This window comes from Molossus molossus, unplaced genomic scaffold (genome assembly GCF_014108415.1).
Source record: "Molossus molossus isolate mMolMol1 unplaced genomic scaffold, mMolMol1.p scaffold_m16_p_1, whole genome shotgun sequence".
NCBI lineage: Eukaryota > Metazoa > Chordata > Mammalia > Chiroptera > Molossidae > Molossus > Molossus molossus.
In genome coordinates this window covers 96,424,001-96,449,978 of record NW_023425344.1, presented here as the reverse complement: position 1 = coordinate 96,449,978, position 25,978 = coordinate 96,424,001, and the positions used below count along the sequence as shown (strand labels likewise).

Here is a 25,978-nt window from a genome sequence, read left to right as displayed (position 1 = left end):
TTATTAGAGGGAAATATTTTCTGTAACCCTCGCCTCCTCTCCATCCCAAGTCTCTGGCAGGAGGCCTAACCATCACGACTATCTCAGGGTTGTCCTGACTCACTTGCTGGTGCTGAGGAGACCTGCCTTCCTGTGGGAACTGGGTCCCACGAGGAGTCTAGTAGCACACCAGAAGTGACAGGACGGCTGTCTGCATGGGTGAACTGGTGCCCTGATTACCTTTTAAAGTAGGGCAAAGATGCTACGCTTTCAGATAGCTTTTATTATTGAAATAACTCATGATCATTAGTAAAGTTTGGAAAATGCAAAGAGGTAGAAGAAAAAAAGTATCCAATAGTCCCACCACCCCAATAATGAATTTGCTATTTACTGTTAAGTCTTTGTTACATTGCCTTTGGTCTTTTTCTTGTCATATTTTAATATAAATTAGATAATTCTGAATATGCTTATACCAATCTTTTCACCTAAAACCATAGCAATCATTTTCCATGACTTTTAAAAAAACAAACTGTGTACAGTTTCATGTCTGCATGACTTCCCATGGGTTTGAATAAGTTTCATATCATTTCCTATATTAGGATGCAAAGTTCTCCAGTGTTATCAATAATAGTGCCATTGTATCTTAATGTATAACACTTTTTTGTTTTTGAGGGTTGCTTTCATGGCATAAATTGCTAGAAATGAAATTGTGTCAAAGTCCATGAACATTTTTACTGCCATGCTGTTTTCTGAGAGAATTGTCTACTTGCATGGCCAATGGTAATGTTTGCAAGTAGAGCTGTTTTACGTCGCTTAATGTGTGTCATATAGAAATGGGTCATTGACCTGTTCCCTTTTGGACCTGTAACGGTTAGAACTTCATTCAGAATAAACACTAATAAAAGCTGAAATGACTCCAGTGGTTGTGGTTCAACAGCCTCTTATGGCAGCTTGCTGCCAATTTTAATAGCCCAAGGGGTTTTGATTTCCCTTCACTTTCCTTTCCCCTCTGCTATTTCCCTCTCTCGCAGGTTTAAAACGTGTTTTCCCGGCTGCCGTTAAGCCTTAGTACTTCTTGTTCTGTCTTTGTTGATTAATGAGTATAATTGACCCCTGTTGTCTCTATTACACAAGCCACAGCAATTTGTTTTTATGTAGCAGTTATTTTCTGAGCTGTCACAAAACTGCCTTACAAAGAGAGCTCATTATCAACCTGAAGGAAAAGAACTCTAAGCGACGGAGCGAATAAAAGTCCCTCAGAGACGGAGGAGGAGGAGAAGTCTTGGCTATTCAAATGTTCAGGGAAACTTAGGTGCAGAATAATTCGTTGTTGATCACGGACTCAGCAAGGCTTGGTTATCTCTTGAGTTTATTGGATTAAAAATGGCTCCCCATAGAGCCGTGAAGACTGAATGTGGAGGATTGAATGTTTGCCCACGAAACCACGGAGCATGGCATTTTATGGAGTGGGCTGGGCCACTGCAGGTTGGTGATGATGGGCATGATTATAGAAAACCCCGATAAATGTCTGTAGAAATCAAGGTGACTTCTAAGTTCCAAAGTTTTATCTGAACAGATATTGACCATAAATAACACCTCAATTTCCTGTTATCTCAGAACATAGTTTACTCTTCATTTCTATACCTTCTTTTCTGATTATTTTCCTGTCTCTTTGATCCTGATGAGATTTCCCCCTCACTGAATGACCTGAGGAAGTAGCAGAGGTCTAAGGAAGAGGTATGGACAGAGGTGATCTTGACTTTCACAGAGTCAATTGGCCACACCCCAAAACAAATAAGGGCCGCCTGTTGCAGGGGGGCATTTTGCCTTCAGCTTTTCCGTTGTGAGCTTGTGTAGGGAACGTCTTGTCACGTGACCTCCGTTTGTCAACCTTGTCATGCTTTTCTCCCAGAAGAAAAGGACATTAACCACGGAGGGAAGGCGGCAGCAGTCAACTACCAGGGCTGGTGGCTGGGAATCATGGAATGCAGCCTCTAAGGGAGACGTTCAAGATCTCCTCTTTATTTTGTGAATTAGTCAGTAATTTGTGAATTGCATGGAAGGTTTCATTTACTTACTTTTACCTTGGTCCATCTAGTTCCTAGAAGAACTGGACCTAAAACCAGTTTTTCCTCGGGTTCGGTACTGTTAGGGAACTTCTCACCAGTTTGAGGTGTCTTTTGGCGAATTCTCCCATTCTTATTATACATTAATGTGAATGCTTGGTCCAAACAGTTCCAGACAGACTGCGCCTCTTGAAGGGGCAGATTATAGTAAAGGCACAGAAAATTGCATCACCTTGTCTAAGGCATGCTTTGTTTTGCGTGTGAATATTCAGAGAAAGTTGGTTCGGTCCCTTCCGGAAAGCTGTGATGTGAGAGCCTCTGGCTGGAGGGTCAGCTCTGCAGAGAGCCGTGGGGGGAAGGGCAGCTGGCAAACATGCAGGGCCTCGTCAGAACCAGCTGGAAAGAGTACATAGCATCTCAAAACTCTGAGACTTCTTATCTCCTTGTTGGGAAGCAATGAGGAGTGGTTGGTCTTTGTACAACAAGAGGGATATCTTACGAGGAAGGGGTGACCTCTGCCACTGATGGGCAGCAGAGCATGGGGAGGTCAGGGCAGCCCCGGGCCAGAGGAGGGTGCCTTCCTTCTTGGTTAATCCCCCCTATCTTCAGAAAAGTTGGGTACATTGAGCTTCCTTAATGAGAACAATATTATTTTGTACTTGTGAGAACAGATGGTGGCAGGAGGCAACTGGTATCTTGAGTTTCATTAGTAAAGAATTTACAGAGTCCCGCTGCACCTGTGGGATTTGGTAACTGAAATCTGTATGTTAAGTGACTTTGCAGGTATACATTTATGACCATATGGGGGGAAAAGAAATTTCCCCAATTTCTTTTGCATCAAAAATATACTGACGTGTATTTTGCATATACTTAAACCAGCAAAGAGAGAACACTACACGAAGAGTCACTTGGTGCAGTTTCCGTGAATCCTAATTGCTACTGTATTTTTATTTCCATCACCACCCTTTTCTCACAGGAACTGTAAATACTCATATTAAGATGTATTTTCTTATCTAGGTTAAGCCATACACCCAATGCCGTTCTTATTTTATGATTTAGAACTGTTTTCTTCTCTCACCTTCTCCCATGTCTTGTCATGGTGATTATGATGGATTTATATTTTATAATTGCACCCTTCCCCTCAAAATGAAATGAATACATGAAGGAAAAAAAATCATTTTGGTAAGATTTGTATTTAATTAAATTTAGTATATATGAATAGTTGTTTCTCTAACCTCTCCCTCAGTATCATATATTCTTCCCCAAAGCAGGTCTACCCACCATCATGAACTGATGTGGGTAAATTCCACCGTGTTATGATAATAACGGTACCTTACCTGTATGTAGTACTTCACATTTTTCAAAGTATTTTATTCAACCCTCATAAAATCCAGTATGCTGTCAGGCTTAAGAAAGGGCTTCACCTTTTGGGGGCCTATCCTTGCACCCTTTCTATTCATTAGTGACACCATGAAGCTGTTGGTTTGAGGTGTAGCTCGGTTAACGCGGTTATGTCGGTGTTTTGTCCTGCACAGGTTACTCTGGCCAGGACTTTGACTGGGCAGATTATCACAAGCAGCACGGAACTGAAGAAGCACCTCCTTTCTGCTTCAAAAATGTAAGATGCTTGTTTCTTGTTACTTCTATCATAGATGTTGCTCACTGTAAATCGTTATCAATTGTTTTCTGTTCATTGAGCATGATTAGAGTGCTGCTGTGATCCACGGGATCCTAACATTCCATACGTTTTGAAAAGTCCTCCTTCCAGCTTGTACATTAGAGTAATTCTGGGCTGTAGTAACAAATTGATTACTGAATGTATAATAGCTCGAACATGCTATGCATTTATTTCTCATTGAGGGAAGGGTCCAGGATGTTCCTGATTACCAGGTGGTTCTCCTTGTAGTGAACCTTGGGCTAGATATGTTTTGGTTTCATCCCCTGAGTCTGGTGAACAGATAGGGAGAGCAATCCGGCAGAAGACAGCCCCAGTTGTCAGACTGTAGCTGGTATGGACACATGCTACTCTGTGCACTTTCCATTGGTGAGAACCAGTCAGTCAGCAAGGCTGGGATATGTTCCCAGGCATGTTCCGCTACTGTAGAGAAAGGAGGACAAGCTTGGGTGGACAGCCAGCCACCTGGGCCACCAATAGCACTGCTATGGAGTGTGATATTAATAAGCCCATCAATAGGAGATTCTCTGTACCTGAAGAATATTAACGTTTGATCTTACATTTTTTGTCTTGGATTATTTTAGTAGGATGCTAGTCCAACAATTTTGTACTTTGCTTACTTTAAGTCCCAGCCTTGTTCAAATAGAACTTTTTGGCACAGTAATAGGATTTTTGTGACAAATAAAATAGCAGTGCCTCTGTGTGTGTGTGTGTGTGTGTGTGTGTGTGTGTATGTTCATACATATGTGTACTTGCTTAGTTATAGGAGTTGGTTGTATTAAGTAGTTTATAAATTATTCATTTAAACTTTATCAACCCTAGGAACTATGAAAAGGGCTGTAGATTATTATCTCTGATTTAAAAGTGAGGCATAAATGTAGAGTCTAGTGTGTGGAACACGCATTAGTGATGGAAGTTACTTCCTCATACTGAGGAAGAAGACATAGTCCTGGGGACTGCAGTCCACAGTGCAGAGTGCTCCCAAATTAAAGATTTGTTTTCTAGACATGAGCACCTACTGCTGCTGACTCATTGTGACTCCACCTATACTTTGTTCTGCAGGGTAACAGAAAACGAGAACTGAGAGGAGGAAAGGGTTGACTTAATAGAGAGAAACTCAATACTGAGCATCAGTCAAAAAAGGATTTCGGAGAATTAATTAGGTTGATTACCGGGTCAACTTGTACTCCTAAATACAGAAACAAATCAGTGGCAGAGTGGAAACCAAAGCTCTGCCGATGATTACGTGAACTCTGCCTGGACGGCATTGCCTTTGCACAAAGCGAGTTCTGTAGCTTTGAGCGCACCGCACGGAGAGTGTTCAGGCAGTGTGAAGGGACGGCTGTGTCGTCATGCCACCGTGAGGACCCCAGCCGGTTAGCCCCCAAGGCCCATGAAGTCCAGTGCAGCCTTATTACATTTTTTACCAGGTTGTCGTCACTTGTGACAAAATCTACTGACCTTCTGGCCTTTTATTTAGGATCATGGAAATCCTTCGGCACATCCCCAAACTCCTGTACTTTTGAGCTTTCTACCTGACAAGAAGAAAAATCCTTCTCTGATTCTTTAGCGTTGGGAGGAAAATCCTCACATCTCCCCTAGTTCTGTATTTTAGGAGTTCTTTCTTCTGTGACAACATAGTTCCGCCGAGGCTTCCTTTTAGCTGTCCTCGGCTCCCATTCCGCCAGCTATTGTCCAAATGCATTTTTTAAGAGTGGAGCAAGCAGCCACATCCCCGGTGGCCTCCGAGCGTTTAGGATGTAGCTACCCAGATTGAGTCTGTTCTAGGAAATATGCTGTCGTGTTCATTAGGGATGCACTCGTTACAAATGCGCGCCCCCTTTGTTTCTGGCTCCTCGTTTATTTAATCAACAGGATTGTTATCTGCCTGTTGACGTATGCATTCCATTACTGGTCCTTTGTTGAATTTTATTAGCTTGTTACAGTGCTCTTTAATGGAATGCTTATTATGAGTTCATTTTTTAATCACACATCTTGAGTATACCAGAGGAGAGGTAGTTTGGAAATGGATGCGTGGACGACATTTCCCTGAGGATGTTTAACAATCACAGGCAGTTCTGAAATGGATTGACACAGCCAAATGCTTAGTAAAATACAGTCACAGGTAACAGTTTTGCCATTGATCCTTTATAACTTACCCTCGAGCAGTGAGTTGAAACTAAAGTAGGTTACGTGGTTGTAGCTTTCCCTTATGAAGTAAGATAAAATGCATTTTCCCTCACTTAGAGACTTTTCAGGCAGCCTATCGAGTTTTATTATCACAAAGCAGCTCAATATATAATATGGGTGGCTGCGTGAGGATGACTTGCAGGGAAATAGCCCACCTAGAGTAGCTTTGATCACTATTTCCAAGGAAACATAAAGGAAAGAGGCAAATTGGTCTCTTAACACATATTGGATAATTTTGTTCTATTTACATAAAGATAGACTTTTGTTTCAATTTAACACATAGAAAAAGACATGTAAATGTGAGTTACTTTGGTTTCCTGCCATGAGTAACAAAGAGATGTAATCTGTTACTTATCGAAACTTGTTTATCTCTGTTTATATATTTGAAAATAGATATATTTATGTAGTATTGTAATGTCCAGTTAAAATTTATAGAAGTGGGTAATTTTGGAAAATTTTATATTGTATTGATTCAGAAGGGCGTTTTGCTTCTAACAATGGCTAAGCTCATACTGAATTGATCCTCCCAAAGGTAGCAACCAAACACTGGCAGAATAAAAACAGCTGCTGAAGGATATGGAGAATGAACAAAAGCAGGCAGATTCTGGGGGGAGCAGGTGTTTAGAAGAATGGGAGACTATGGGTGATCATCCTAAAATTTTCAGATGAGTGGCCTGAGGTCAGCCACAGTTGAGAACATATAAGACGACTCAAACAGTGATGTAAATTTATAATCTTTCTGACCTTATGAACACAGTGATAGAGTTTGGGCAACCACAGCTTCTGGAAAGGGAGAGAAGTCAGAGCCAGGGGAGAGCCAGGAGAAAGAACCACAAATTCTGTGTATAAGTCCCTGAACTATGTATTTGTTGGGACAACTCCAAGCAGCCTAGTAGCTAAGGATGAAAGAACTGAACTAAGATTTGAGCTGCTTCTCAAGAGACAAGGGTATATAGTTTGAGTCCAACCAAGTTAACTGCTTGCTAAAACAGAAAAATCAACATTCTTAGGAGCACTGTAACACAATCTGGAGTTTCTATGACATACCATTGAAGACATCTAGATTCCAATCCAGAGTTGCTCACCATATAAAGAAATGCAAAAATCCGACCCATTCTCAGTGGAAGAGATAGCCAGCAGAGACCAAACCCAGTACGACTCAGATGTTGGTAGCAGACAAGTATTTTTAAGCCCCTGTTACACTGAGCTCAGCAACGGAAGGCACCAGTTCCCAAAGTGGTCGTAAGGCCATCTCCTTCAGCATCACCTGGGGACTCGTTAGAAATGGCCTCACCTCAAAAACACGGAATCACAAACTTTGGAATGAGACCTAGCAGTCTATGCTTTTAAAAGGCTTTCCAAGTGATTCTGATATACTCTCAAGTTTTAGAAACGCCGATGTGAAGGAAAGTATTCTCCTAATGACCGAAGAGAGAAAGAAGTGCCGGGACAGAAGCAGAAGTATAAAAAAGAGAAATTCTAAAACTGACACACAGTATCTGAAATAAGCAAATTCATTGCAAGGGCTTAATAGCAGACTAGAGATGAGCGAGGAAAGAGTTTATAAATTTGAAGATAGAAATCATTCTATAAAAAGAACAGAATTAGCCCTGGCCGGTTTGGCTCAGCGGTTAGAGCGTCGGCCTGCGGTCCTGAGAGACCCGGGTTCGGTTCCCGCTAAGGGCGTGTACCTCGGTTGCGGTTTGTCCCCGGCCCTGGTCGGTTGTGCGGGTGGCAGCCACTCGATGTGTTCCTTTCACATTGATGTTTCTCTCTCTCTCTCTTCCTCTCTCTCCCACTCTACCTGAACAAAAAATGGAAAAATGTCCTCGGGTGAGGATAAAAAAAAAAAAAAAAAAAAAAAGAACAGAATTAAAAAAAAAAAGACTGCCCCTGGCCAGTTTTTCTCAGTGGTTAGAGCATTGGCCCACAGACCAGTGAGTCGCGGGTTCAGTTCCAATCAAGGGCACAAACCTTGGTTGCGGTTCATCCCTGGCCCTGGTCGGGTCATGTGGGAGGCAGCCATTTGATGTAGCTCTATCACATCGTTGTTTCTCTCTGTTTCTCTGTCTCTCCTCATCTCTCACACTCTATCTAATGATAAATGGAAAAATATTCTTGGGTGAGGAATAATAAAAAAAAAGATTGGCAGCGGTTTTGGAGCAAGATGAAGAGAATCTCGAGAGTCTGAGGGACAATCTCACATGTAACTAGAGACCCAGAAGAAGAGGGCACAGATTGTTTGGAAGGAAAACATATATTATGAAATAATGGTCCCAAATTAACCAAAGTAGCTAAAAGATCTAAATTTACAGGCTCAGGAATGTCAGTGAACCCCAAGTAGCATACATACAATGAAACCCAACATAGTTAAATTGCTGATAACCAAACAGAGAGAGAAAAATCTTGAAGACATCCAGAGAAAAATTATACATTTCAAATAGAGGAATAATAGTTTGAGTAACAAACTTCTCATCAGAAACAACAGAAATAAAAAAACAGTGAACCAACTTTTTTAGAGTACTAAAAGAAAAAGACTGTAATTCTGCATGCAGTAAAAATGTACTTCAAGAATGAAGGTAAAAACAGACACTTCACCAAAGGAGATATACTACTGACAAACATGGAAAACTGCTCATGATCATTAGTCACAGGGAAAATGCAAGTTAACACCACAGTGAGATGCCACTAAACTTACCTATTAGAATGGCTAAAATTTGAAAAAATGGCCATGTCAATTGGTGAGAATGTTTAGCGACTGGGACTATATATTGCTGATGGGAATGCAAGATGATATACTGGAAAATTATTTAGCAGTTTTTTAGAAATATACATTTACCATATGGTCCAGCAATCCTGTGTCTAGAGAAATGAAAACAGTGTTACAGGCTGAATTATGTCCCTGCAAAATTTATACTTTAAAGTTCTAACTCCCAGGACCTCAGAATGTGACTGTATTTGGAGTTGGAGTCTTTAAAGAGATAATTAAGGTAAAATGAGGTCACATGGGTGGACCCTAATCTACTAGGACTGGTGTCCTTATAAGCAGAGGAGACTGAAGCACACACCACAAGCATGGAGGAGAGAACCTGTGAAGACACGGGGAGAAGATGGCCTTAACCAGCCGAGGAGACCGGCCTCCGGAGACCAACGCTGCTGACCCCTGATCTCAGACTCCCAGCCTCCAGAGCTCTGAGACAGTAAATTTCTGTTGTTGAAGCCACCTGACCTGTGGTATTTTGTTATGGCAGCCAGAGCTGACTAATATATTTATGTTCACAGAAAAAGTTGTGCTTAAATGTTTATAATGGCTTTATTCACAATCATCAAAAATTGTAAACAACTCAAATGTCTTTCAACTGGTAAATGGATGGACAAACTGTGGTGTATCTACATAAACTACTCAGCAGTAAGACAATAAACTACTGACTCGTGTAATAGTGTGAATGGTACTCAAATGCATTTGCTTAGTGAAAGAAGCCAGACTCAAAGGCTACATAGTATATAATTTCGTTTATAGGACATTATGGAAAAGGCAGAATTATGGAACAGAAAACATATCAGTGGTCCAGGAATTGGGAGCTGGGGGGAACTGGTTTCCGAAAGGCAGCTACAGGGGTTCTGGAGGTGAAGGGACTGTCCTCTATCTTGACTGTGGCTGTGGCCATATGACTGCATGCATTCATCCAACAGCCTCGTAGAACAGTGACAAAACAGAGTAAAATTTCCTATATGTAAATTTTAAAAATGTGAATTTAAAAAGTAAATAAAAATGAGCAAAAAGCAGAAAAGCAAAATAAAGGTAATTTCAGGTAAAGGAAAACTCGGGGAGTTCATCACCAGCACACCTGCACTGGAAGACATGCTGAAGGACACTCTTTAGGCTGAAGGAAGATGATCTCAGGAGAGGGACTCAATCTCTCTCCTTTAACACCCTCAAATGTGCCTAAGTCTGATGTTGGTGAGGAATATAGGGAGGTAGAAAAAAATTATTTGTATCCCATTGATGCTGCAGGAGTAAGGATGCATAAGGGAGGGGAAAGAGGTAATGTATTCATTCTCTCACTCATTCTGCACATGTTATTAGGCACCTGCTGTGTGCCAAGCAGAGTTCTAATTTCTGGAAGGCATGGTTCTTTCCTCATAAGTGGCAGGAAAGACAGATATGTGAACAGTCTGTTGGTCTTATAAATAAGGTCTGTCTGTGCATGTGTGTGCGTGCGTGTATGTGTGTGTGCGTGCGTGTATGTGTGTGTGTGCGTGCGTGTGCACGGCTGCTTCATCAGCTGTGGTGTCCACTGGCTCAGTGTCAGTTCTGTCTTGCAGACATCCTTCAGCCGGGGTTTCACAAAGAACATGAAGCTTGAAGCCGTGAACCCCAGGAATCCAGGAGAACTCTGTGTGGCCTCCGTCGTGAGGGTGAAGGGGAGGTTGCTGTGGCTTCACCTGGAAGGTACGCCTGCTTTGTGATCATTCTGGAGAATTCAGGATCCCTCCAGAATTGGCAGAGTGCGGAAGACTCCAGCACTTCTCAGAAATGCCTTTTTGTGTTCCTTTTATTTAAACATATCTTAAATTATTCAGTGTTCTCAAATAAGTGAAACTAATCAAATACAAATTCGTACAGAGGCTCTCATTTTAATTTAATAATTTCATAAAATGAGATGCTGGAGTGATAATTATGTTTGGAACACAGTGGTTTTTTACATCTATGATTATAAAAGCTAATGTCACAATTAAATTAATATGAGTCACTAAAACTGGTATTTGAAGTCTTGGTTATTATGAGGATAGAATTGTATATTTTAATGTGAATGATACCCTTTACTTTGATTTCTTTCACAGATGTTTCATTTTTCCTTAAAACAGTAACTAGAGATGATTTTCTCCCCAAATATACAGGGGTGGGCAAAAGTAGGTTTATAGTTATAATGCAAATAAATAATACAATAATTAATAAATAATACAAGAATATATGTTTTGCATACTTACAACTGTAAATCTGCTTTTGCCCACCCCTGTATAATAAACAGGATTTAGGATTGTTTGTTTAATGGTGTTTAAACCGTTCTTTCTAGCTACATTTTATTTACAGTTATACAGATCATTCACAGAACAATATACTTTGTGAGCAGCACCTTGATCCGATTTTGGATTTAAATAGAAAACAATATTTTCTAGATGTTATATGTTCAATGAGAAAGCATTGAAATGAATTTGATCTCCAAGATTTTTCCATCTTTCTGTGATTTAAAATACTTTGGGTATTTTTTGTTTGTTTTTCAATTTCATAGCACTCAATAGTTATTTCAAGTTTATATGGAAAAAACAGTAAGACTAGATATGAATAATAAAATTATATAGCTCTCCTGGTCTGTATTTAAAATCTTTTAACGTGCTCATACTACTATTAAACTAAAAAGGTTAGAGGGTTATAGAATTGCTGCTAATATTTTTATTCTTATTTCATCAGTAAGCAAGTCTAAACAGCACTGAAAATTTTTAGGTAGGCCCACCATCTCTCTGGTGTTATAGTTCAGGAGACTGGGAAGGGTAGAGGGCAGTGATTTTAGCCGAACGTCATAGGTGTTATTAATTCCCAGAAAGTAGTTTAAAACATAACCATGGAATGTTTTAAGATTTCCACTTTGAAATAAGAGGAAATTCTCAAAAAGTTGATTGCTCAAGTGGATTTTCAAGTAGAATGGCCTCTGGTTGGAGTTAGCCAAAACGTAGACACAGGCGTCACAGTGGTATTTCTGCAGCTACAGGAAAGAACGTGACCTTGTTTTCATTGCTCTCTGTAAAGTTGAGTCGACTGCTCTTGGAAACACAGGAACTCTTGGGTGATTTTAAATCTCTTCGTTGAACATGTTACCTAGTGCTATGCTAGGCCATATTACAAGATTGGAGTCTTGTTTGCATTATTAATTTGGAAACAAAAATGGTCAAGTTCAGAGCCCATGTGTCACCATCATTATTAAGCACGTTTTGGTTCAAATTCTTCGGCAGTCATAATTGGTTTAGCAGTTTGTCCTCCCAGAGTGCTGCACAGCTGCTAACCGCCCAATGCACACAGCAGTGAGAGCATCCTGATTTTTATAGGTGGAGAAACCAGCTCAGGCATCGGGATGTGCCTGGGGTTCCATTTCCTTGCTCTCGGCATCTTCTTTGTTTAATTCACTAGACCCCACAGCTTCCCAGTTCTTAACACAATGACGAGTCATGTTTAGAGTCTGTTTAACATTTTTGACAGTCTCTTCTCCTTATTGCTGTTTTTCTTTGGATATAAATTACTGGATTTATAGCAAAAAAGTATAAGTCAGTTTATGGCAACTATTTTGCTTATTCTCCAGAGTGCTTTCATTCTGTAGTCAGTTAGTTAGCTTTGGGAAGCAGATCAGACAGTAAGTTGTGCAGTCCTGGCCGGCGTTGCTCAGCGGTTAGAGTATCTGCTCGAGGTCAAGGGCACATATCTGGTTGTAGGTTCTGTCCCCAGCTCTGGTTGGGGCATGTGCAGGAGGCAACCAATCAGTATGTCTCTCTCATATGCATGTTTCTCTCTCTCTCCCTTCCTCCCTCCCTTCTACTCTCTCTAAAAATCAATGGAAAAAAATCCTTGGCTGAAGATTAACAAAAGAAAAAAAAGAAAATACATTGTCCATTTTCCCCAGACATTACACATTTAAAGAAAAAAGTTTAAACAATCTGTTGACTATTATTTACCTGAAATTATTGGTCAGAAATTATTCATTCATCTCATTGAATACAGTAGAATTCCCCTTAATCTTCCTGCACTGTCTTAAATTTTGTCTTGTTTTGTTTTATTTTTGGCTCTTACTGAACATTTATCATTTAATGTAACAGCAAGCTTGCTGGCACTTATTTCTCATTATTTCATTTTTATGTAATAGTGTTTTCTTTCCTCAGTCCTGGGGACAAAATATTAGATTCAATATGGTCACTTTGTGGCTGTTAGAGTACTTTCATGATGATGGTGATTCTCATTATAGACCATTTACTTGACACTTTGAATTTATAAAGTACTTCATAACAATTTATCAGTTATATTTGTGCATTCAATTGATTTGAAGTATTTTTAACACATGGCTAATTGGCCACTTGTAGGTCATTAAAATGGTGATTTTTATTTAATATTTCACTTCTCTTGAAGTCAGATAGTTCTTTAAGTGTCTATAAAGGAGCTGATATTGAAGAGAAGCAATGAATAAAATACCTGAGATGAGTGTAACATTATTTTAGGTGCATATTTGGAGAGAATTGCAAGCACTCACAAGCCACTGACAGTGGACAAGGGCACTTTATGATGATGGGCTCTGTGTTTTGGGAAGGACATTGTCATGCTTTCTTGTATGATAATGCTCTGCTCCAGGTGACCCAGTGCACAATTATGAGCATTACCTATACAATAGAATGTAAATTGCCTTCCGTTTTAATGCCGCCCGCAGGGCAGCCGCACACACTGGCTCACACGCTTGTTGTTGCTTTCTCACAATCCAGTCACTGCACATGCATTTCAGGTCTTCTTCTGGGACTCAGGGTGTGGGTGCTCTGTTCACCCTCACAGCATGTTAACGCGCTGAGGGGTTCACCTCTTTGCATGGCCTTCTTGGTTTCCCTTGTCCCCATTATTGTTAACATGATTTCCACATTCCTGAATATGAAGTATTTTAGCCTTTTAGCTGAGGCAGAAAGGCCTCTTGCGTCATAAAAGTTGTGATGACTAGCAGGCTTCATTTTCATAAGTTATTTAGCTCTTCTGGTTGTTGCCACCGCAGTAATTTTTGTAGAGAGCTCCAGAACATGAGCACCGAAACCTGGCTTTGAAATCGGGAGCACTGTTGTGGGTGAGAACCGACAGGGGCTCCCGGCGAGAAGGCTGTCTGGAGGGTTTGTTGCCCAGTGCGTTCAGTTACAGTTTGTAAAACGGTGTATAAACTCCAGTCTGTGAATCCATGTGATGATAGCTTTGGACAGAAGCTTTTGAGAGTCCAGAAATCGCATCCTTCCTCGTGAACTTCAATTCCACATTGACAAGCACAGAACACGCAGGGCTGGGTTCGAATGTGGTCCCTGGTGTCTGCAGGTGCCCGCCACCGTGAGCAGTGGGAGGGCCCTTGAAGCCTGTGTGCTTCACGTGGATTTCAGAGCAGGTATTTAGACAGGATGCAGTGACAATTCAAGGACGGATTTGCCCTCTCCTCTTCCCCATTTAAGAAATGCGTACTCGCCCAGCTGGTGTGGCTCAGTGGATTGAGCGTCATCCCGTGGACTGAGAGCTCCCTCTTCTACTGTATTCCTGGTCGGGGCACATGCCGGGGTTGTGGGCTTGATCCCCATGGGGGCATGCAGGAGGCAACCAGTCGATGTTTCTCTCTCACATCGATGTTTCTCTTTCTCTCTCCCTTCCTCTCTCTCTTGAAAACAAAAAGAAAAGAAAAGCATACTCTTTGGAATTGTGCAATGCTAGTTTTTTTTTTTTTATTACTCTGATTGTTTTTTCAGCTTCTTGGCGGCGGGGAGATAGGCCTTGGCAGGTGATCCTCTGTGGCTTTCCTTTGCTCCACTTGTTTTTAGTCTTAGGCGTCAGTGAAGGTCAGAACGCCGCCCAGCATCTTGCAGGACACTTCCCTGACCAGGCCAGGCTTTCAGAGCCATGTCCTCGCCCACTCCACCCACAACTAACAGTGTCCTCACCCGGCTTCCAACTATGTCCTTAGGACTGACGTCAGCAAGGTACGGGCCTCCTACTTTCGGAGCATGGATTTCACAGAATCCCGTTTTTGCCCCTGTTTTCAGCTGTCTCCTGGTGTTTCTGACTCTAAATTGCTTGACAGCTTTTCTGGAGGGCAGACCTCTAGTCAGCTGCCTGCGTGGAGGTGTGACCGGCTATGCAGAACCGTCGGGGGATGCAGAGTCCAACTGTGTCTCAGAGACTCTCAACCAGGCTTTTCTCAGCTCAGCCCCTCCCATCTCTTGCCTCCACTCCACTGTCCGTCTAGGGTCCGGCAGCCTGAATTGACCGGCTTCTTGCCATCCTTGTCCTCTGTACTTTGTAGACTCTCAACTCTGTGATGAATGAATAAATAAATGAATGATTAAGTGTGGTTAATGGAGTTTTGTGCCTGAGCCCCTTGTGGCAAAAATTAATTCCATGTCAGACATAGGGAGGAGCACCAAAGCCAGGGTGGATACGGAAAATTATTTTGATAGAGGTCCCAGGTTGTTCCCATACAGGTTCCTGGAAAGTGACATCTACTCCGGGCCAGGTGATCTTGTTAGAACCGAGGGATGCTGGCATCCCAGCATGGTCCCCGGTCTCAGAACATCGTTTTTACATGTGTGGTGAGACAGACCCCTTTGAGATGCTAATGAAAGCTGTGGACACTCAGAAAAATGTACTTGCATGTGTATTTGATGTTTGATACATTTTCAGACGGTTCGTGGCCCCTCCAAACAGTTTTTGGATGGACCTCCTTGTAATTCGTGGGCCCCAGGTTCAAACCCTCAGAGGAGAGATTCTCAGGCGACATGAGCAGATTTTAGGTCTGTGCTGTCCAACGAGTAGCTTCTAGTTACACGTGGCTATTTCATTTTAAATGAAGGAAAGTTAGGTTGCAGTTTCAGTTCCTCAGGTGCTCTCTGCGGTCAAGTGCTCAGTACTCATGTGGGGCTTGTGGCCACTGTCTCGGATAGCACAGATACGGAACATGGCCACCCGCACAGAAAGTTCTTTTGAACAGCACTGTTCTAGACGCTCAAATGAGTCAAAGGTAAACCCTCAGGCCTGTTGAGACCCAGAACTCAGATTTTTGGGAAAGTGAAGGAAGCAAAATGCAATTTACTTAATAGCTCAAGGCTAGGTGGAAGATTTCAGCATCTCATAGGGAGATGAGGTATTTTTAGGACCCATAGAACCTAGACACGGGAGGTATAGTCCATTCTGCATTGGCATCAGTCAAGAAAGCACAACAAGGCCCTGGCAGTGTGGCTCAGTTCATGGGCGTCATCCCATTCATGGACAGGTTGCTGGTTCAACTCCTGGTCAGGGCAGATATCCAGGTTTCTGGCCTGAATCCAGGTGGGGGACGTGCAGAAGGTCGATGTTTTGCTCTCACATTGATGTTTTGCACACACACTCTCTCTCTTTCCCTTCTTCTCTCTGTAAATAATCAATAAAATATTTTTTGGAAAAGAAAGCACAATAGGAGTTTCAAGCAAGAAGGGACTGTAGCAGGAAATCAGGTGCCTGTAACATCATGGAGAGGGCTGGAGGACAGAAGTCATGAGGCCGACAATGGACTATTTTTTTTATCCCCACTCAAAGACATTTTTGCATTTATCTTCATATAGAGCAGGAGGGAGAGAGGGAGCAAGAGAAAGAGAAACATAGACGTGAGAGAGACACATTGAGTGGTTGCCACCCACATGACCCCAACTGGGACCGGAGACAAACTGCAACCAAGGTACGTGCCCCTTAGCAGGGACCGAATCCAGGACTCTCTGGTCCCCGGGCCAATGCTCTAACCACCGAGCCAAACCAGCAGGGTGACAATGGACTGTTTTGAGGCCACGTGGAATCCCATGGGCAGGAAGCTTCTAGCGATGGCCTGCCAGTGCTGTAGTCCCTCTCATAACCTCCGAGCTTGTCGGAAACACTGAACTGCTGTGGCAGCCTCCAGAGACCACTGGAGCTTATGCATAGAATGGACACACCAGGTCCAGCGGCTAACACCCCACGGCCTTGCTTGCCAGCAGTAATAACAGCAGGAAGGGCGCCCCTGCCTCATTCCGCCCTTCGAAGCTCACCTGAGTAGATGTCAGCGGGGGAACCTGTTTTGAACTCAGTGCACTACGGTGTGAGCGAGTCAGGGAGCTTAATGTTTCTGATCTCCATCCGCTGCAGGCAGAGAAGAAGGTGGGACTTGGTGCTGAGAGCCGATTAGCCATAACCAGCATTCCCTCTTTCTGCTTAATCATAAAGGAAAACTTTGCTTTGTGGAAATCAAATACACAAGATCTTAGATTACATAATGAAATGATGGAGGCTTATTCTTTTTAGTGAGTTAGCTGATAAACAGTAATTTTCCTTTTTAACATTAAGTAACAAAACAAGATGTGCCTTGTTAGCTTGGCTCATATGTTGGGCGCATCAGTGGACAAATGGGAGGCATTTTCCATAATGACTTACACCCCTGATATTGGCAGGTATTATGCCCTTTGCAACACTAGTAATTCCTTTTTCTATCTCCATTGTCCTCTCACATTTAGTTTTCTCTTCCCCTTGTGAAGGAAGTTAATATACATTTTTCATCTCTTGCTGTGGTTGTTTTTTGTTTTTTATTGAGGATGTGTTCTTTTTACGTAAGTTCTTCCTGGGCAACCATTTGTACCTCTCCATCTCTGGGGTTTCCTCTCTGCAGCATTTGACTTACACTGATCCCTGGGTCCAAGGTTCCCCTCTGTCTTTTCCGGAATACTGGCTGGGCCGCTTTCTCTTCCCTACGGACTTTTCCTACATGAGGTTCTTGGTTCACATTTGTTCTGAATTCTTCAAAGTCCTCTTCTTCCCTGGTGCCCATACAAGCTCACCTTTCTCTGCCTTCACTTAGTCCCCACTCTCAGCAAACACATTCGCAACTCCCACGTTCGTCCACCTGCAAATCACCTCCCTGTGCACGGCGGCATTTCCAACCAGACGTCACTGCGTCACCCCGGCACTTGCTCTTCTCCCGTTTTTGGTCAGACCTAATGGCACCGTGATTTCCCCCAACTTAGAAAACACCAGATCATCCAGGTTAGAAACTGTAGAATAATGTATCTGTTTGCGCGCCCACAGCTCCTCTGGCCAGGCAGTCACGTCAGGAGCCCAAGGCCCCCTTCGCCCCTCGGTCTCTTCTCACTGCCGCACCCCAGTTTAGGTCGTCATCCCTTATGCGTAGGGGTTCAGTAGTCTCTTAACTGCTTTCTCTACTGCCTTCATGGGGCGCTAAGAGCTGGCTTTGTAAAATACAGTTCTTGCCTTCCCTCTAACATGCACGGAGCCTCTTTCTCATGGAGCTGAGACGCAGGTTCCGGCATCCAGCAGCCCCTCCCCACGTAATCACCTGCTTCCTAGGTGTGACCATGAGTACTGTTTGGGTTTAACATCTCTTTTCTTATTTGTACAGCTCTGTAAAAATGTATATACTAATAGGTTCTAGGATGGTGGTGGAGATGAGCTGGGAGAATTGGTGTCTGTAAAGTGCTCCGAGTTGTTTGGTCCGTAATAGACGAGTAAGTGGAGTAAGAGCAAAGACAAAGGCAGTGCGTCCTTATTGCGGTGCTGCCTCCCTGCACAGAGCTTGTGCTCCATCCGAATGGCCACGCGGTGTCTGCGAACATCCTGGCGCCGGCCCTGGCACGGGGAGCCACTGCCCGGGCTGTGCCCGGCCCCGCCTGGCACACAGCAGTGTTTGCACACGTTCCTGTGCATTCAGCGCACTCAGCGCTCACTCAGTAGACAGAAGGGATAAATGAAACCTGTGTTCCTGACTGAGAAAGTGATTTAGGACACGGCAGCCCCTTAAGAACTGTTTGGCAAACCAAATTTTGAAATGGTGAGAGATCTTGGCCAGTTTTTTCAGATGCTTGGTTCAGTACCAGGAAGCCACCTTTCATATTACAATCAACAGGAGTCCTCCTGAAATGCAGATTCCCAAGGAGACCGCAGACCCAGTGCCTCTGAGTCCCAGTAGCAGGGCCTGGGGATCTGCATTTTAAAGCCCCCTCCCCAGGCGAGCCATATGCACCCGGAGTCTGTAAAGGACCCCAGGAGATCATGCGGGCAGAGTGTGGCGTGGTTCAGAAACGTGTGAGTCAAGCTCTTCTGGGTAGGAGACCAGGTGCAGAAAAGTGCCCCTTAAGCCTTCCTATAATTTGTGAAAAAGTCAGGTGGTTTAATAAGCATTTTGCTAGACTTGCAAAAATGAAACAAAGGAAAATGCAAATGTGAAAATAATTGCATTTCTAGTCAGTGTGGGTGGTTTTTCAGTCTTTAAAAAGAGGTATGGCCGGTATGAGGCCTTTTTGGAGGAGCTGCTTCAGCAGATCAGGATCCGGGAGCGAGGTTTGCTGCACCGTCAGAGAAGGTGGGAGCTGCGTGTGGGAGCTGCGTGTGGGAGTGGGCCTGAATCACTCCCAGACCTGCTTTGTCCCACAAGCTGACGCAGTTGGACGGTTTCTCGGTGGCCAGCAGCGGAACTGGCTCTGCCTGCTGCAGCAAAGTGGGAATTGGGGAGGAAGGCTTTTTGAAGGAGGCTCCAGAAGGCTTTGCAGCAGGAACCAAAGCAAAGTTTGGGCTTTCAAGCTGCTGTTGTGATGAATGTGACTTCTGACAGACCACGTTCTCGCTCAACAGGTCTGAGCCCAACATCATCTCCCTGCAGAGAGAAAGGGTAGATCTGGCTTCCTCCCTTTCTGCGGAAGGCGGCTATGGCTAGCTGATAATGGAATTCTACAGAGGAATATGGGGCCCAAAGAGGAATAAGGCATGCTAGATAGACCAGAAACAACAAACAGTGAGGGAGAGGGAGAGGAAGAATGATCTGCCCACCTCAGGTGCTTTCTAAGGCTCTGGAACTGGACTGCGTGGGTTCCAATCTCGGATCCGCCACTTGCTAGCTTGTTTGACTTTTTTCTCTGCCTTGATTTACTCATCTATAAGATGGGGATGAACACAGTCTCTGTCTGTTAGGGTTGTGGTGAGGAGTGAATACTTGGAAAAGTGTCTGGCCTAGAGTAGATGCTGTAAGTATTTGCAATCCTGTGAGTGTGTAAGTCTCTCTCCACACACACATTTAATCCCAGTTTCTGTGGATTTCCTTTAGGATCGTCTGTTTTCTATCACATCTGGATCTGGCCAGCCATAATTTTGCTCCTCCCTTTATTCCTTGGGAATTTAGCTCCGGAGCTGACGAAAGGACACTCTGAAGTGCTGCTCCTGGACGGGCAGCCGCCAACGAGAGAAGCGCAGGGACGGCCCGCGGAGTTGCCAGCAGCCAGCTCTTGCTTGTTCGCAATAACCAACCAACTCTTCATTCATCCAGTGCTTCATCTCTTAATCACACACTGAAACCATCACGATTTGGCATGACCTTTAACTGTTAGTGAGGGTCCTGAACAAGGTCAATTTGATTCCTTACATACCTCTGTCTTTCTTCCCATCCCAGCTTTTAACTGAGGTGGAGGGGTCGTTCCAGTTCCACTACTGGAGTCAGCGAAAATCAGTCACCTTTCTCATGGTTGGCTTGTAGTCTCTTCCCTCACTCCCCCTTGCCACCAGGCCCCGGTGGCATCTGCTCCTCCTGTGCTCGCCCTTGCTCGTTCTCCTCCACAGTTTGCTGGGAATGACGCAGTTACGTAGTGTTAGGAGGGTGATAGGGTCGTGTTTCTAAGATTTCAGTGTCATCACAAGCCACCTCTTTTTTTCCTCCTGATATTCTGAATAGAACAGGTCACATTTTGTTGCAGTGCCCAGAGTCACCTGCTGGATTAGATGGTGATGCAGTCTCCGTAACTAGAAGGGCAAGTGGAACTTTGTAGAAGTGGATGGTATCCGCCGGTCGGAGGACACGGTCTCGGAATACAGCAAATCCCTGTACTATTTTAAGATTCCAAAGCGATCTTACAAATTTATATGCTTGTACATTTGCTTTGTGAGTATGGAAAGTCTCTCTCTCCTCTTAACAGTGAAATAATTCGTAGTGTAGCTTTATTCCCTTTTAAGGTATCGTGTCCTTCATTAATCTGACCTCTGTGGCAAGACTGTATTCATGTATGAGACTCTGCCTTTCTTCTCTGAATATCTTGTGTTGTGTTGTGTTGTTGTTATTATTGTGGTGATAATGAAGTTGTCACTATAAAATAAGTAATTCATTCACAAGGGCCCCAGTACATCAAAGTATCTTTGGCTAGGCCCTCTCTCCCACCCCTGTTCTCCAGTCTACAGCCTATAGCTACTCAGTTCTTTTCCCTGCAGACACCCACCATGTTAGTATTTTGCTTTTCCTTCCAGATTTATTTAATGCACATACAAATATATATTATTTTCCTCTTTTTAAACAGATGGTAGCATACTATATATACAGTGTTCTGCACCCTGCTGAACACTGTGTATTCAATTATACATACACGTTTTTACATATAAGTATATAAAGAGGTTTCTTGTACTTTTTTTTTTTTTCCTCACCCGAGGATATTTTTCCATTTTTTGTACAGATAGAGTGGGAAGGAGAGAGAGAGGAAGGGAGAGAGAGAGAAACATCGACGTGAAGGGACACATCGAGTGGCTGCCACCCGCACGACCAACCAGGGCCGGGGACAAACTGCAACCGAAGTCTTGTACTTTTTTATAGTGACAGAATATTCTATCTTATGGATGTGCAATAATTTATTTAAGTTTTTCCCCATAGATGGAGATTTAGGCTTCCTGGCAGTTTTGAGATGAAGGGTCTGGATGAGAATGAATAAATAGAATCCATGTTAACTTGATACAGCAGAAATAAAGTCAGAGATTGAGCATGGTCTTATGTCATTTATAAGAGGACTTTCTGTGAAATGATAAAAATATTGCAATGGTCCTTAGTGAAATACCTAGCTTTGCATAGATAGTTTGGCAATCCTAGAATAATCAAGAAAAGAGCATTGTATACATTTTAATGGATTCTTTTGTAAGCGACTAAGTCTCTAATCATGGAAAATAAGGGGTTATGTTCTAGAAGACTATTCTGAGTCCAGCCAGATGTATCCATATTCATATGGTTGATAAAGAAAAATAAAGAACTGGTACCCATCATTCAGAACAGAACTAGAAAAGTTTCGGGGTCAGGAAAACTTTCCTGATGGATAAAGAACCCACTTTTCCATTAGTTCTTGTTTAACATATGCCTTGATGGGCTACATTTGGGGGCGGAAGGAAAGCAGGACCGTAACTTTTTTGAGGACATGGTAGCTGACACATTGTAGCTCATAAATATTTGCTTAATTGAATGGAAAGCATGATCAAAGAAGTTTAAAGTGCTGTAAAGACAGCCTTAGAAATGTATTAATGTATACATTGTTACAGATTGTATATATTAAAGCACTAATATGATGTGATGTTTAAACTCACAGAACATTGGAAGACAAAAGTCATACTTCAGGAAGGAATAAGCTGTAAAGTTCAGTTTATGCTGCTTTTTGAAGTACTGCTTTGACCATGAAAATGTTATTTGTACCGAAACATAAATCTGGAAATAGAAATGTATCTAGTAGATGAGTTCAGCCTGGTTAGCAAAATTGTTGAGTAGCTAAGACACACATGCTATTTTTGTGAATCAGAAATGAGAGCATCATCCCCTGTGTAATGGGGAAACAGCCCAAAGACCCCTTCATTGCACCCTTTGGAGAATCGCGTGCCCTTGGCGACAAGAAAGCTCACTCCCATGTTTGAAGCTACTCGGAGAGTTTCTTTACCTTTTCCTTGTTTTGGATGTCTTCTTATTTACTTGGTGATTTCTTTATCAAATAGATTAAATATTGATTGTGTTGACGTTAAACCAGATATTTCTCCATCACAACGGGTTTATTCGGGAACAACATAGAATTACAATTCGGGATATGTGGTCTGATGGCCGGAAGCTCAGAAACACAGGCGAGAAACAGCCTTTGATGGAGTTGGGCGGGGTTGTTGTAAAGGAAGAGTCCATTGGGGGCTGCTGCAAGGTCAAGTATGGTGACTTCTCATTGGCTGAGCCGTTACTGGGCAAGAAAAAATCTTCCTCCTGCTGAGATAGTGAAGTAGCACTGCCTGTGGGAGCTGCAGGTGCCTGTCTTCCTCTTGGGATCAGCAGTGAGTGCACACTGAGTGCCAGGTGCACGAGAGCTCTCTCTTCTAACCTCATTTTAAATGCAGTTTGTTTGCCTGGCCAGGTAGCTCAGCTGGTTATAGCATCACCCGGGTACACCAAGGTTGCAGGTTTCATCCCGGTCAGGGCACATAGAAGAATCAACCAGTGGATTTATAAATGAGTGGAACAACAAGTCTCTCTCTCTCTGAAATCAGTTTAAACCGTTTAGGTGCGGTTTCTGTTTATTAATGTTCACCGCTGAGTCACAGGAGACAAATGATTTCTATTCATTCGACCGTGTTGAGAAGTAATCCCTATAAACATGCTTGCATTTGTTTAGCTTACATAAATCTTGCATTAGAGGAGAATTAAGCAAAAAGTACGTTAAGATTGATAACGACCGTGACTGCTTTCTCCGAGGACAAAGCAGAAGTTCGAAGTAACTGATGGCGATGCTAACACGTGTGTCTGAGAATCGGCGCTCACCGGGCAGCACCTGTGCCCACATGCACGTTCGGCTTCTTCAGGCACTTTATATGCACCTGTCTTTTGGTCGAACACTAAATTGGGGAGCTGTGTTTATCCAGCAGCACTGTCTGTTTTCGCAACAGCTACTTTGGGATGAGAATTGGGAGGTTGGAAGCCAATGCAGCTGTCGCTGACATCCGGGTGGAAATGACTGGGGCCATTTTGTATTTGGCTTTATGAAGTAACGTGTGTGAGGCGTTATGATCAGAAGTTCATCGGGGGTCGTGTGATGACCTGGATGTGTGAGGGACTCTACTGTGTTCTTTTCATCCTGCTTCTCAGTGAGGAAACGAAAGCAGAGCAAGATTAAGTGGCCAGAGTCCATTAGTCGCTCTATTAATAGAGCCCTTATCTTTTCATTCTTGGTTCCAGAGTTATCTTCTCTCAAAGTGTTTTTTGTTCAAAGGACTATTATTGATGCAGAGTAGAATGTTCTTCTTTTCACTGGTTTTCTGGGCTTCGGTTTTATTCTCTCAGTAGCTAGAGCTCTTTGAAACTTGAGCTCGTACGACATCCAGATCTCTTCTCTTTTTCAGAGGCTCAGCTGTGAGGCTGGTACATCACAGGACACTGTTGTGATTATGAAACAGGACGTAGGCAGATCCTCACTAAAAAGACAATGCTACATTAATGACTTGTGTGTGACACGGCAAAGTCTGCAGGCCACAAGCTGAGTTAAAAAAAATCAACTCCAGCCCTGGCCAGTTTGGCTCAGCGGTTAGAGCGTCAGCCTGCGATCCAGAGAGACCCGGGTTCGGTTCCCGCTAAGGGCACGTACTTCGGTTGTAGTTTGTCCCGGGCCCTGGTTGGGTTGTGCGGGTGGCAGCCACTCGATGTGTCCCTTTCTCATCGATGTTTCTCTCTCTCTCCCTCCCACTCTGTCTGAATAAAAAAAAAATAAAAAAAAAAAAAACAAAAAAAATAAAATAAAATAAATTTAAAAAATCAACTCCAGTCAATCTTATAAGGGCACAGATTCCCTACAGAAACTGTTGCCTGCGTTCACTGCTCGTAATTGGTGTTACAGAGTCTTACAGGTTCTTTTGAATGGTCATGTTTAACTTTCATTAGTTACAGTTTGGCTTTTATTGGTGTTGGGTACAGAATGTTGGCTTGTTGGCTTAAACGTGTGCCCTGCGGCCCCCACCCCACAGGTCCTTCATTTCAAAGCTATCCTTGGGAAAGGCAGAAACTTGTTCCCCTTTCTAGCTTTTCTGGCTCCGATGCAACTTGTTTCTAGGTCACGTCCTCCTCCCATTTCCAGTGGGAAGTATCTGTCTCTTCAGACCCCCACTTTATTTGGACCCCATGTACTCTTGCTATTTTATATTTTAGGCATTTGTATCTATCCTAAGGCTCTTGTCAGTTTTGTGTTTAATATCCAGGAGAATGCTTGCCTCACTCTCGGGAATGCTCAGTTTTTTCCTTTCTTCTTCAGTGTCTTTTTTGGTAAAACCTGTTTGTATCTGTCGTCTTGACATTTCAATGCAGGTCTGCACACTCCTGCTCCAGAGTTTATTGTTGACGTTGAATCCATGGACATCTTCCCAGTGGGCTGGTGTGAGGCAAATTCTTACCCTTTGACCACACCACACAAAACAGTCTGTAAGTACCGCCTGGTTTGGAGCCAAGATGGATTAACCTCTGGGTTGGCATGAATAAATGGGCAGTTTTGTAAAGAGAGTATAGCTAAGTTGTAAAAGCAGAAAGTGTTTTAGATTTTCCACAGAACATCGATATTTTTATTTGATCTCATTTATCCCTTAAGTGTCTGCATGAGGTGAACATTTCACAGGTTGAGAAACTTAAGTCACCGTGACGAGACGATCGCAGGTCACAGAGAGGCGAAGATAAAATATCTGGAATCTTCACTCTGTTTTGTATACAATTCATTATTTTGATTCAAAGTTAAACTAAATACTATATGTTTGTATTATTATATCTGAGAAAGGACTGCTTTTTCTCATGAGTTTTACCCCCAAAAGAGTCCTAATTGGTTCCAGTAATTTAGTGACATAGTATAAACACTTAACTACCCTCAGCATGAACTAACCGGTGAGATTCATCTGTGCTTTGAAAAGAGCATTTGTCACATCCTTCCAACCACAAAAATACCAACTTAAAACGATATTAATGGGGGGAAAGAAACAATATTAGTGGTTAAACAAGCCAGCAGCACACACACTTAAATATATACAACAGTGTGTTTTAAAATACGTTTTATAGGTCATTATCTTGAAAAGGTACCATTTAAAAATCTTCAAACCTAATATATCTTGGCACTAAATATTCTATCATAGGTGTGTCAAAAATATTATTTGATACTATAGGTACTTAAAGATAAGGGGTTTTGCCCTGGCCAGTTTGGCTCAGCGGTTAGAGTGTTGGCTCACAGACAAAAGAGTTGGTTTGATTCCCGTCAAGGGCACGTACCTCAGTTGCAGTTCGATCCCTGGCCCCGGTCAGAGTCGTGTGGGAGGCAACCACTCTCCTCTCATCAGTGTCTCTGTCTCTCTCTCTCTCTCTCTCCACCTCCCCCCACCCCTCTCTCCCTCCCTCAGACTCTATCTGAAAATCAATGGAAAAATGTCCTCGGTGAGGATTTAAAAAAAAAGATAAGGGGTTTTAATTTTTATGAAATAAATTATCCT

At 42.9% G+C, this 25,978-nt stretch overlaps 1 protein-coding gene across 1 annotated transcript in view; it reads left to right on the top strand.

Annotated features, from left to right (window-relative positions):
* Positions 1 to 25,978, top strand: part of SFMBT2 (Scm like with four mbt domains 2) — a 217,274-nt gene that overhangs the window by 151,072 nt on the left and 40,224 nt on the right. Inside the window, exons 10-12 of the mRNA XM_036276008.1 lie at positions 3,581 to 3,663; positions 10,237 to 10,363; positions 24,819 to 24,932. Coding sequence (XP_036131901.1) covers positions 3,581 to 3,663; positions 10,237 to 10,363; positions 24,819 to 24,932 — 324 coding nt within the window. The remainder of the gene's footprint in view (positions 1 to 3,580; positions 3,664 to 10,236; positions 10,364 to 24,818; positions 24,933 to 25,978) is intronic.